Source organism: Falco rusticolus, chromosome 10 (genome assembly GCF_015220075.1).
Source record: "Falco rusticolus isolate bFalRus1 chromosome 10, bFalRus1.pri, whole genome shotgun sequence".
NCBI classification, from domain to species: Eukaryota; Metazoa; Chordata; class Aves; order Falconiformes; family Falconidae; genus Falco; species Falco rusticolus.
The window spans coordinates 20,359,863-20,372,269 of NC_051196.1; the positions used below are offsets into that span (position 1 = coordinate 20,359,863).

Consider the following 12,407-nt stretch of genomic DNA (forward strand, 5'->3'; position numbering starts at 1 on the left):
AATTTGAAAACCCACAAAATTATAACAAGAGTGACAAATATATTACAAACTCAACATGGAGAAGCACCAATGCTCCTGAGCCGCAGCAGTCACATGTACATCTTCAGCCACATGCACATGATATCTAGTTCTTACTACTTCCAACACCCTCCCTTTAAAATATATACTTCCATTTAGACAAATATATCACTATCTATGCAGTACATACGTGATCCCACCAACATTCACTGAAGTTTGGAAGCTGGTGTTCCAGACTGTACTCCAGAAACTCAAACATTACACTGATGATCATACACATCCACCAGTCTCGAATCATCAATGTCTATAGAAAGGGAAGAAAAAAAGTCTGTCACATACCCACAACAGCTGCACAACATCCTAAAACCCGTTACAGAAATAAATACTTGCACACCAGACTGAGTAGAACCAGACTTCATTTACACTAAAGTCCTTGAGCAATCTAAATAACGGAGATCTCCATAAATACTGTAGAAACACTGCTCAGATTTACAGCTTTGCAACAGCGTTTGAAAAATTATTATGTTCTTTTCCCAATTTAAAAAATTCTGGACTCCAAACACAGACGACATATGGTGTGCTTTGTTTACCAGTTATTTCTACAGCTGAATATCTAGTCTCCAGTACCCAGAAAAGGATCGGGATACTCCTGACAATCTTATTCTTATGATGTGACAGACTAGCAAAGCCAAACACTCACAGGCCTCTAAACTTATTAAGTATGCAGCAACAGACAAGACGAACACTGAAGAGTCGAGATGATGACATTAATACCATTACATGAAATAATAAAGGCAGGTAAGATGGGATTCAGTAGGAAGTTAAATGAATGGAATTACTGGGTGCTCACCACCACAGGCAGCATCGATCTAATGCTGCTCAAAAAAGGCTTTTCAGAGCCTGCTTAATACAAACTTTTTCAAGTTACCTGCACTAAAGCTCAGCCCTGACTGCTGGGACACCTGGGTGTACTTTATACCAGCTAGCAGCCTGTCAGGGCAAGCAATGAAGGGCAGCACCTTCTTCCTCATTCAACATTGAGCTGCAGTCCTGGAGCATAGGTATCATCTCAGCCTACTATCAAAACAAGGGAATTGAGATTTGTGGTAATGCTTTATTTCATATTTGTAAGTGGGTAAGAGCACAGAGAGCCTGCCCATCTGGTCTGCTGCATCCTCAGCAGGGTGCCTGATGGAATGTGACAACCTTAAATGAGGTAGTAATAATTCTGCAAGAGTTGATGTAGCTTGGCATTGACTGCCTCAACCAGAAGATGGAAAAATCTAAGATATGCATTATCACACCTTAGTCTGACAACACGTGACAACATGTGAGCTAAATGACTCCAAAGCAAATGGGAAGGCTCACAGTAATTTCTGATGAATGAGGCACATTCATTCTCAATATTGCCATTCTGGTGCTTTGAGATATAGCTTAAGAGTCTGTTACTCAAACCAGACCAGGAAAAAAAGAAAAAAAAAAAAAAAAAAAAAAAGGAAAAACCAAAACCACATGCTCATCTCTGTTTATGAAGACAACACACTCAACTTCCAGCTTTTCACAGAAAAATATCTTAACAAGTAAGAAATATAGCAGCCAGTTTCACTCCAGCTTAGCAGCACAGAGGCCAATACCCTGTGGAGTGTGCTGGGCTCTTCAAATCATACTGCAGGCTGACAAGATGACATAACATCTCAAGCATTTCTGCAGGAACAGTCTCTTCAATAAAAATCAGGCTTCTTTCAGATGAAGATGGATAATAGCTTGATTGAGTAGAATGGGAGAGAATTCAATATGCCACTCTAGTCCCTCAGGAATGTGTTACTACTCCCCTTATGTCTTGTTATTAGGCTCTCACTATTTCGGCATTTTTTTTCCTCAGTGTGACATTATTTACAAAAATAAATATACATTTGATATTTAAGTTTCCTATGCATTTTTCTTAGATGAAGAAATTACAAGTTTCTTTAAATTTACTGTTTGGCATACCAATAGAGCAAGCCATCCACAAGTTGATCTCAAGTCAAGGTCTCCCCATGCCTAGCATACTCATCTTTTGGTTACAGGGGGGGAAAAAACCAGACCAAAAAAACCCGCTTATAAGAATACATTTGCACTTCTGAAATCAAAAACCAAAACAACAGTTGTAGGTTATTTTTAAAACAGACTGAGTTTTTTCAGTTTATTATTTATGGTGGTCTCATAGGTTAAAAAAGCCAACAAGGTCTGCAGGGCAAAATAAAGTTAGACAGTAAGTCTGATCAGGTTAAAAAAGCACTAATATTTAGACTAAAGTAATTAGCAAAATATTCATTGAATGTGCTCTGCCAGAGACAAGCGCAGCTGGAATTTCCTCCACAGTTGGCTGGTATTGCCTAAAAAGTAACAAGAATTAAACCACTACCCATTTAAAGATTTAAAATCCTGATGTCACTGGAAAAAGCCTTCCTTAGAACAGTAGCAGTATATCATCATGCATCTATGTTTGGGTAACAGTAGACTTTCACCGCCTTATCTGAATGTTGTCTTACCCATACTTACATTCAAAGGTCATTCAAGCATTTATCTTGCTACAGGAGTAAACATTTTTACTTTTATTGATCTGACCTCAGAATGAATTATGGTAGAAGAAGGAACTTGTCAATGTAAGGTTACTTTGCAAAGAAATGAGGAGACCTAACATGGTCAGGAGAAAAACAAGAAGGAAAAAAAAAAAAGGCCTTTCATGTATTACAAACATTTAGTCGAATTCACAGATGACTGCCTAATATAATTTATCAGAAAGACTGGCATCACTAAAACAGAAGCAGTCAAGCTTTAAAAGTAGAATAGTACTGTAACAGAAGTGTAACAGAAGACCTATTCTTACTTTCAGGTACCAGCCAAAAAAGTGAGCAGGAACAAATCCATCCAGTTTGTCCTGTAAACCAAAAAGAGAACATGGGTCACTTTGCACACAAACAATAACCCATTTTTAAGGCTTATTTTTATTCCAAGAAAAACACAGCAATAAACTTAAGTTGTTTCACATATAAATACCAGATGCATTTTATGAGTTTCTTTGTTCTCAAGCACAGTCAGCAAACAAGCTATTTTCAAAGCAAAGTCAACAATTTTAAGGGCAGAAACTGGAAGCAGGATCATACTGATAAAGAGGAGACTACTTTTTAAGTGCGAAATGTCACGTTCCTTGCCTTCCAAGGGGACTGAAGCAGACCACATTGAAGGCAGAGCAAGAACACGTACTTCCTCATCAGACCACCGTCTTGTATCTAGCAGAACTTCTTAAATCTTATCAGTTCTACCAGCATAAATGCCTGGGCAAAGAGTGCCTTTCTTCCTCCTAGTTTTGGTACAAGCCTAGGAAAGGACAGCTATGATTGCTCTCTGTTAATTCCAGGTCCTGATGCACTGAAGGCTTACATGGCCGACCCAAAGGATTCAGTGCTCCTCACTACACAAGCACTAACAGCTCCATGCGATCAGGGAGTTGTAAATAATCATAATTCCTTTGCCCTTGAATTTCAAGCCTTCTGTTTGCCAGCAAGAAACAATAATGTGATGGTTTCTGGCATTCAGAAAAGTGCAATTTATGGGTTGCTTGGCAACATCCAACTTTTGAACTTTGTACCTCAAGGTGACTGTGAGTAGAAGATTCTTTAAGCACACAAATAAATCCAAACTCTTAGGGGAAAAGGCTTACATCAATGATCTGAGAAACAAGGGCTGTTAAACAGTTTACCCTCTCTCCTGGGCAATGTAGTTGGGATACACAGAGACACATGTCCATCTAATCCACAGGAAAGGTCAAGAGAAGAGAAAGAAGCTGAAGAGTCAGTCATGATCTGGTTTCTGACTCAACACGCAGAAAGACTCATGACTGCACTTTGAGGAGTTCAATTAAGCAATCTTTTACCAAAAAATAGGCAGGCTCATTAGCAAGTAACTTTACTCGTGTCTTACCCAGACATTGTGAAATGGATCAGTTTCATTGCCAGGATCATAAATAAGGCAGTTGCCACCGTAGTCTCTTTCTGGCAAAGGAACACCTAAATGTGGATCAATGTACTTCATAAACTGTCTGCCATCTTGTACAGTCTGCAAAAGGAACACAGAACCCATGTTTCCCTTTTATTATGTATTAATTCACAGAAAAGTACAAAGATACAAAGAGCAACATTGTATCTTCAAATGAGTGGAGGTTTTTTCCCCAAGAATTGTTCTGCAACAAATTTTAATACATCCAGACCTCAAAGCATCACACAGCATATAACTCTGACTATCTGAGCCTCCAATGCTAAATATTAAGGAAAAAAGACAACTACAGAATGAACTTAAGATTTCTTAAAGATGAAAAATTAAGAGCTCCTTAATACCTTTCCTAAGCCACTCCTTTACACTCCCTCCCTCCCAAAAGCTTAGCACTCAAACTGGCACAAAACTCATCCTTCCCACTGACCCTTTTGCCCTTCTTCTCCCCTTGATCTTGGCAAGGGTAAAGAAAAAGCAGCCAGTAACTCAGGACAGGCTCATTTAAGGGCTGTATCTTCTGCGTTAGTAAACTTCCGGCTTCCTAGAATGGGAAAGATCCAGGAGCACTTCAAACATGCAGCTTGAACAAATGCAGCACATGCAAACATCAGCAGATTGAGCACACCGATTAGGTGCACTGTTAGCAGGATTAGTCGTGCATGCGTGCTCAGCTCACTCCAGCTACAGAAAGTCGAGAACTGTACTGCATTTCACAGCAGAAAAAATTTAGTGCAGCTCATTGAATTAAGCAGTCATTTCAAATGAGGTCCCACCAGCAGCACGGGTAACAAACTTGAAGCAAGCAACAAGGAAGAAATGATCAAAATATTAGTTCTAAACAGTGACCAAAACTTGAACTAACTTACTAGTAACTCATTTCAGACACACATTTGCTGGGTAAGTATTTCCCAATGAAACTGCTCACTGTTGTGGTCAATGTTTTACAACACAAGCAATGTGACATCTATGACAGACTAGCAGACAGTAAAAACAGGTTAAGGCCAAAAGTGGTTAACAGCAATAATAATAATAAAATTATAGAATTAAACCACTGAAGTCACATTAACTGTAAGACAAGTTTCAACTGTGAGCGAGCTTGCATTTGCTTTTAAGAAAGTTTAGTCACTTACAGACTCAGCATAATTTTAACCTTATTTAAACCTGTGCAAAGTAACTATGTATTTTTAGTAAAGAGCTCAGCAACAGCTAGTGAGTGTCCTTAACCACTACATGGCTGGTAACACAACAAACTGCCAGAGGAAAGCAAAGCAATTTCAGGCTTTTCCATTAGAATTCAGAACTACAACACTACTATCAAATAAAAATCAAACGTATCATTCAGTCTGACTGCAGCTAGTCAGGAGTATCATTTACAGGGATGCCTAGAAAAAAAACACAGGGTGACATGAAATGGTAACAACATAAGAATAAACTGGAACTGAGTAAGTATTCCTCAGTGGTGAGGAATAACAACAAAAAAGGCAAGACAGACCTGTTCATGCCTGTGAAAGGGTCAGAACTCCACTCCCTCCAAGTAGGACAGGCAGCCTGAAAGAAACCCTAATGAGACATTAGGGCCCTGCGTAAGGGTTTACACTGAACCCCTAAGTTATGTCAATGGGACAGAAACTCACATTGTTGTTCACTGATCTACTGTGGACATGTTCCAGCTGCCTGCTGAAACAACAAGCAGGGCAAAAGAAAAAAGAAAATGGAAAAGAAAAGGACAGATTTGTGTTCTTAAGAGAGCTTGGCACTGACATCTGGGGAGGCTCCAGGAAAGCCAAGCAGAACAAGAAATGCTGGAGCCAAAGGAAATCTTTGATTAGCTGGAAAGGGTTTGATCAGTATTAAAAACTTGTTTGTAAAGCAAATGCCCTACTCCAACAGAAGACAATGACAGATCCTGACATCTCTGAATTCCAGCCCCACTTCCTCAAGCTCACTTGGCCTCTGGAGGCAAAACCTTTTTTTTTCCTTTTTTTCTTTTTTTCCCCTCCAAACATGCCTGTCATCCTTCTTTAATCTGAAATGATTTTTTAAAGCTACCTGATGAGTATGTGATGGTACTTGCGCAACTGTTTCACAATACAGAGCACCAAACATTTATACTAAGACATCAGCATGAAAATAAACAGCTGAGGACTAATTGGAATCTAAACCTGCAAAGTAGCTAGCTGTTTGACAGGGCAGTTACCTCTCGTGGTTTAGTACCTCACATTCACTTTTGGTTCCAAATCATGCTGTTACCCAAGGAGATTACTGCAATAATTGGACTGCCTGAGGAAAGGATGAGTGTCCTTCAAAATCTTGAGCTCTTTCTTGGCACTCAAACTAGATTTGCAGTGGTATAAGTATACATACAGGAACGCAATGGCATTGTTAATAGCATCATGTTTACTGCTTTTGCTTATCTCAAAGTATTTTACTTCAATTGCTGCATTTCTGAGAAGTCATAGAATTGTGAAAGCCCAGGGAAAATTCTCAGTTTACTAAAGGACAAGAATATGGTAAAAAGTAATGTGCTCTATTTGAAAGTACGAATAGCATGTCTTTCTAGAAAAAAAATCATCCTGCCACTACACAAAGTTGTGAACGAATTTTTGTTTATTGCAAAAAAAACCCTACACACAAACCCAAACATTCAAAGCACCTACGATTCAAAGTTAAAAGTATTTCAAAAGATTAAACAAGATGTAAAAGAGACTAAACTTGTAAAGTACAAACTCCTGATCATTTGATCTAAACAAGAACTCTTGACTTCTTATCAACTCATTTAAGAACACTTCACTGCAGTGTCTAACCTAGGCTGAGACCAACTGGAAGTTATATTATATCATATATAATATACATATAATATAATACAATATATTATAATTTTCCCTCAACTAGAAATCTCATGAAATAGCACAATGATTCAATTTCAAAAATGAAGAGCATCTCCTGTAGTCAGCGAAAATCCTGAAGAACATCAACAAAGGATTTTATATCCACATTAAACTGGCATTTAGTAACTAGAGGTCCAAGTTACTTACCTGAAAGAGTATAAAGATGAGGAAAAGCTCATACACAACGCTGACACACAGCCAAAACCTCCAGTAAGCTACAGAAACAAAGGGGACGTTAGCAAGCTTCCAAGCAAAATAGCAATGAATTATTCATTTACTGTAATATAACTAAACATTTCAGGAAGATATTATCCCACCAAGGAACTGCGAAGCCCAGCATTCAAGTAAAATGTTCACCATCTTTCCCAAAGAATAAAACCAGAACAGCTCTTAACTACTGGACAGGCTGCCATGTAAATTTGCCAGAATTGCTTAGGCAATGACCTGGATGTGGAAGAATGGGCCAGGATCTCTAAGAACACTTCAACCCAATGAAGTCAGTATTTAAGAATTAGAAGGAATGATAAATGCTACTTGCAATGCCTTCTAGCAGTCCTTAGAAGAGAACTATATCCTTCCTGAACCCATCTGATTTCTTTCTCCACAATCTTGGGTAGCCTGAACTGTCCAAGTTTGGTTCTCCCAGCTCTACCACAGCTAACGGGATTTGCCAACTTCTGCCTACATACTGCTAAAACAGACAAGACTAAGACTGGCAGGAGGAACTGTCTTAACTGTTATAAGCCCATCTTTTTCCCCTGAAGACAAGGTTTCTTCCTCAAGAGGCAGAAAGCATTTCAAAATACCAAAGATGTTTTCACTTTTACTAGGAATTAAAAAAAAACAAACAGTGTACCAAAGGTTTCGCAGCTACCAGATGCAAGACCTATGAGATTATCTGAAACTCTTTATAATAACAGAAATATCACGTAAACCTCAGCTGCTTCATTCAGAGTCTGCAGTTGTTTTTCACCTCCCAAGATGTGCAATTACAGGTCTTCTCACACTGAAGCAACACCTGAATCTAAAGGGTACACAAATTAGAAGTATTTGTACGCTTCCAGCTCCATCATCATCACCTCAGTTCTTCTGAAAGACTCAGTCCTGGGGTAATAGGCTCTCTGACTGTCCTGGACACAAGCTCTGTGGTCCATGGCCTGGATTTATGCCCCTGATTCATCCTACTCCACCCAGAGACCGGTTTGGGCTCTGTTCCGTAAAATGATTTCTGGGCTCTGAAATCTCATCCAGCGTTTTTGTTAACTCCTGTACAAGAGGAAGCAGGTTAATGCAGAGCCAGTATGCGTACAGAGTGTTCCAGCATTTTTTCCTAACCCCATCCAAAAATTTACACAAGATAATTCAGCAAAACTGAATTCATTCCAGGTGGATATTTAAATCTCTCAGTAACGTCATATCCTAATCACTGTGGAATGATTTTAATACTTTCCTTCAGGTGTTTCCTGTTTACACTTAGAAAACAGAGCTCTCCTCCCATGGTTACATCTAGGCAGCAGTTAGAATTGGATCAGGCAAAAAGGAATCAGAAGTTTGTATGGCTGAGTGGAGGCAGCAAGCCATCCCACCACCGTGAACACATTTGCCATGAAGTGAAAACACCACGAACCTTCAGGCCCCATTTGGGCATTTATCTCTACTAACCCCAAGGCAACTTGTTAATGACTAAAAGCAGGACCATGACATAAATAATGCAAGAACTAAACATAAATACCAGGCTTGCAAACATACTTGTTTATCAGCTCAGAACCTGAAATCAACTAGCCATGGTGCTGCAGAGCACCCAAGAGACTTGTTTGCCCCTGAAACAAAAAATAAATGTTGTCTTTGACCAGTTCAGCCTCAAATAGCAAAAAAAATCCCAAACACCCAAAAAACCCCAAACAAACAAAAAAATCCACATTTTTAAAACAAGTCTGACAGCCTGCTTCTGACACCATCATTAAAATAGACTGAAATGTGAGGAGGTGTGACCCTTTTTCTGCAAAACTGTTAAATTAATATAATCAAAATGGCCTACTTTACAATTCCAGGAAAAGAGAGAAAAGGAAAAAAAAGAAAAAGGGAAAGTGTGGCCTGGATAACAAAAGTTCAGAGCTCTATAACAGCTTTCACTGGAAACTTGGAACTTTGAAGATTTTTACCTAAAGTCTACAAACATAATTGTCGTTTCTTAATTATGCAACAAAATGAACTGTCTTCTTAGGAGTCAGTCATTTAAAAAAACCCCTCAAATGTCTAAAAACCATAATGAGGTGTTTTTTTCCCCTTGGTCTCCTTGAGGGAAGGAAAAGCAGTGTTCAGTCTATGTTCTCCTTGGTGAGGCAATAAACAGTGCCTCCTGCACAGCAGTCCTTACACAAAAGTTGTAAAGACAGCTACCTGAGACTTCCATCCTTCCTTCAGATTTGATTAACTTTCAAATCCACTGGCAAACTTCATTTGGAAGGACTGACTCAGAGTGTGCATGCACCCACTTGTCTTTCTAGAATGCAGCTTCAGAAGAACAAACAAGCAGAAAAACCCTCGACTGGTGAAAGGATTATTTGGCAGAGGAACCTCTCCCCAAACTGGCACCACTGTGCTGCTGAAAAATACTTCAGCCTTTTGAATTCAGCAGTGACTTTTTTGGGTTTTAAAGTGATTAAAAAATTTGGTTTGTGTTTAATAAGGTGTTTTCTATCCTTTCCTACAATGACTACCTATCTTGAAGAGCAAGCACTACGTTCAAGCCAGAAGTAAGAATTAACCTTTCATTAACACCCTTCTCCCACAAGATCTGGGTATTGTTTCCTTCAAACATGACCTTCTGACTACCAGCCTTAAAAATGCTGGATTTTTTCTGACCTATAAAGCTTTGTATGACAGATTTTACACTACTCGCAGGCATAAATGTGGCAGACTAGTTCTGAAACTGATGTATATACAGTTCAGAAAGTAGCAAAATCGAAATCCTTACCTAAGCTTTTCTTCTCCTGTATACATAGGGTTCTGGCAACAGATCACCTGCAGCTGCTGAATATGCTCAGCAATAATTCATAATAAAAAAATATATTGTTGTAATTCAGTGTGCTTTCTCCCTAGCTGATATAAGTACTCAAGAGGTTTTGAAGACTACTTTGTATCTGTACATGCACATCAGAAACAAGACATTTTTCAAAGCTGTACATTTTATTCCCTCTCTTCCTGGACTGGCCTCGGCTTTAGCTATAAAGTTATTTTTAACGTACCTCTCTATTTGTTTTCCTTAAATGCACTTGCCACCATGATCCTCCCTCAAATTAGGACTATCTTCCTGATTAAGTAAGCATCAATTTACATACCTGATAGTTTAGTGATTACTGTGCTCAAACACTAACTGTTGCAGTTGTAGGGAGACTTGCAAACACAACCCCGGAGAGTGCTGCCTGCCTGAGCACACAACCAGCAACTTACCCCTATTTATCAACTGAGGTCAGTTTGACCTATGCCACCTGAAAGACTAAATGAGCAAAGTAAAAATAAAATAAAATATCTAATTTATTTGCCCAAGCAAGTCACTTATCTCAGAGCTGCTAAGTGGGTGGAAGCTATGAAGAGCTAATCAGACGTTGCACAAGAGGTGAGCAAGGAGAACTATCTGGTCCGAGCAGCCACGTGAGCCTGGGCCAGAATATGCTGCTCCAATTACTGCTCCGGAGTACGAGGTTTGCCATAGCAAGCTCAGGTTCAAAAGCACGATGTGTGAGCTGCAATGACCGGGAGGTGGAATAACAGAGAGTAAGAACGCAGGCAAGCCCTTCAGACCAGTCCTAGCTCTGCGCAGGTGATTTTATATTTCTAAATGTAATGCCTGAACATATTATACACTAACGTTAAGACAGAAAAATACAAGTTAAAAGCTCAGCTTGTCCAACCCCCTAGTCATTTATTGCACTCAGTCAGTGAAAAAGCAACCAATTAGTATCACTATCCCAACAGTCCAGTATGTTTACGCAAAACCAGTGGCGAGTATCGAGATTCCTCAGTCGTTAAAAGGGTTGTCAGAAAGCAGCAAATCACATACTATTCCCTAGACAAAGTTTAATGAAAGGATTTCTGCTTTGCGGAATGACAAGGCACCCAGCTGCTCCAGCCAGTGTCATCAGCAGCCTGCTCTGACTGTGCCTTCCGCCCAGGGACAGGTCCCGAAGAGATCCAGTTCTTGCCTACCCATTCCTAGCCTCCAGCCCTCTAGTCTATGGTTAAGTAAGTCACAGTTTACTCTCCAAACAGCTTGTGCTGTCATGCATGATGTATTAAGTCAAAATAACTGTTGGCAAAGATTCAGAATATTAAAAGCTGTTTCTTAGGGCATTAATAACTGTGATGGAAAATTTCTTTAAAATTACAATGTGGGCATATTATCTTGGCAAAGACAATAAAGCATCATGGAACTTTTACAACACCAGGCAACCTGCAAGTTCAAGGCCCCATAAAAGGAGCTGATAGTAAGAATGAAGAGTATCTTTTATTTGTAAATACTACAAAGTCAGCATATACTGACACTGACTTTATCCATGATTAATCTCACCCTGAAATGCATTATACTTGCCAAATTTGGGTGTTCACCCACCCATAAATGGACCCTCAAGCAGAGCTTAAGATTTGTCCCCTGTAAAATATTGTTCCTTGGGGTTAAGGCAGTGTTCCTCCTTTGCCAGAAGGTTTGGATGGAACCAGATGGAGGCCTTGAAGCCAATGCTTTACAGGAAGGAAATGGAAAATGGGACAAAAAGCAGGGTAAGTCTGTAAAGAAGTCTTGCCTAAATAGCCATACATACTTATTTTCATGATAGTCCTATATTTCTGAATTATAGTAAGGCAACTGGTATAGGTCCATGTACCAAATTATTACCTAAACTAGAGAAAACGGGGGGGAGGGAGAAGGTGTGAAATCAGTAGATCAGAAATAATTTTGGTGAAGTTGGATAAGCCATTGGCTAAAGCTGACATTGCCAGTAATACTGAAAGGAAGGCCAAAAGAATCATAAAAATCACCAGTCTGGATGGGTACCACTTACATGGTAGCTAAGACCAGTTTCATTAATGGCCTTTGTGAAAAGCAGGCTGATAACATAAAGCACAATCAACAGCAGAAGGGAAGGCAGGGACAGCAGAGAGAAAATCAGATGGTTTAAAAAGACTGGAGTAGTAGAAGAGCTCATAATACAGTTTCACACTTAGGAATCAGTAAGTTTTCATGTTAGCTGATCAACTGAAACTGAAAGATTTGATATTAATTGCCAGTCACTCAGCCGCCACTGTAATACAGCCAGGAAAAAACCACATGTAATATGAAGAGAGCCATCAAGGTACTGCCAGAGAGAGACTGGGAAGCATTAACACTATCAGAATAAACAACAGCATTTTCACACCTGCAACATCCTACACAGTTCTGAACTGCCGTTTTAAAGAAGGAAGCTCAAAATA

The 12,407-nt window shown here is 39.4% G+C and overlaps 1 protein-coding gene across 7 annotated transcripts in view; it reads right to left on the bottom strand.

Annotated features, from left to right (window-relative positions):
* PTDSS2 (phosphatidylserine synthase 2) overlaps positions 1–12,407 on the bottom strand; it is a 44,490-nt gene that overhangs the window by 13,545 nt on the left and 18,538 nt on the right. For 6 of the 7 annotated variants that reach the window (XM_037402052.1, XM_037402048.1, XM_037402049.1 and 3 more), the window contains exons 4-7: positions 7,086–7,153; positions 3,982–4,116; positions 2,888–2,938; positions 209–322 (exon numbers count right to left, since the gene is read on the bottom strand). In XM_037402052.1, the coding sequence (XP_037257949.1) occupies positions 209–322; positions 2,888–2,938; positions 3,982–4,116; positions 7,086–7,153 (368 nt within the window). The remainder of the gene's footprint in view (positions 1–208; positions 323–2,887; positions 2,939–3,981; positions 4,117–7,085; positions 7,154–12,407) is intronic. The other variant, XM_037402054.1, reaches the window with a different exon arrangement.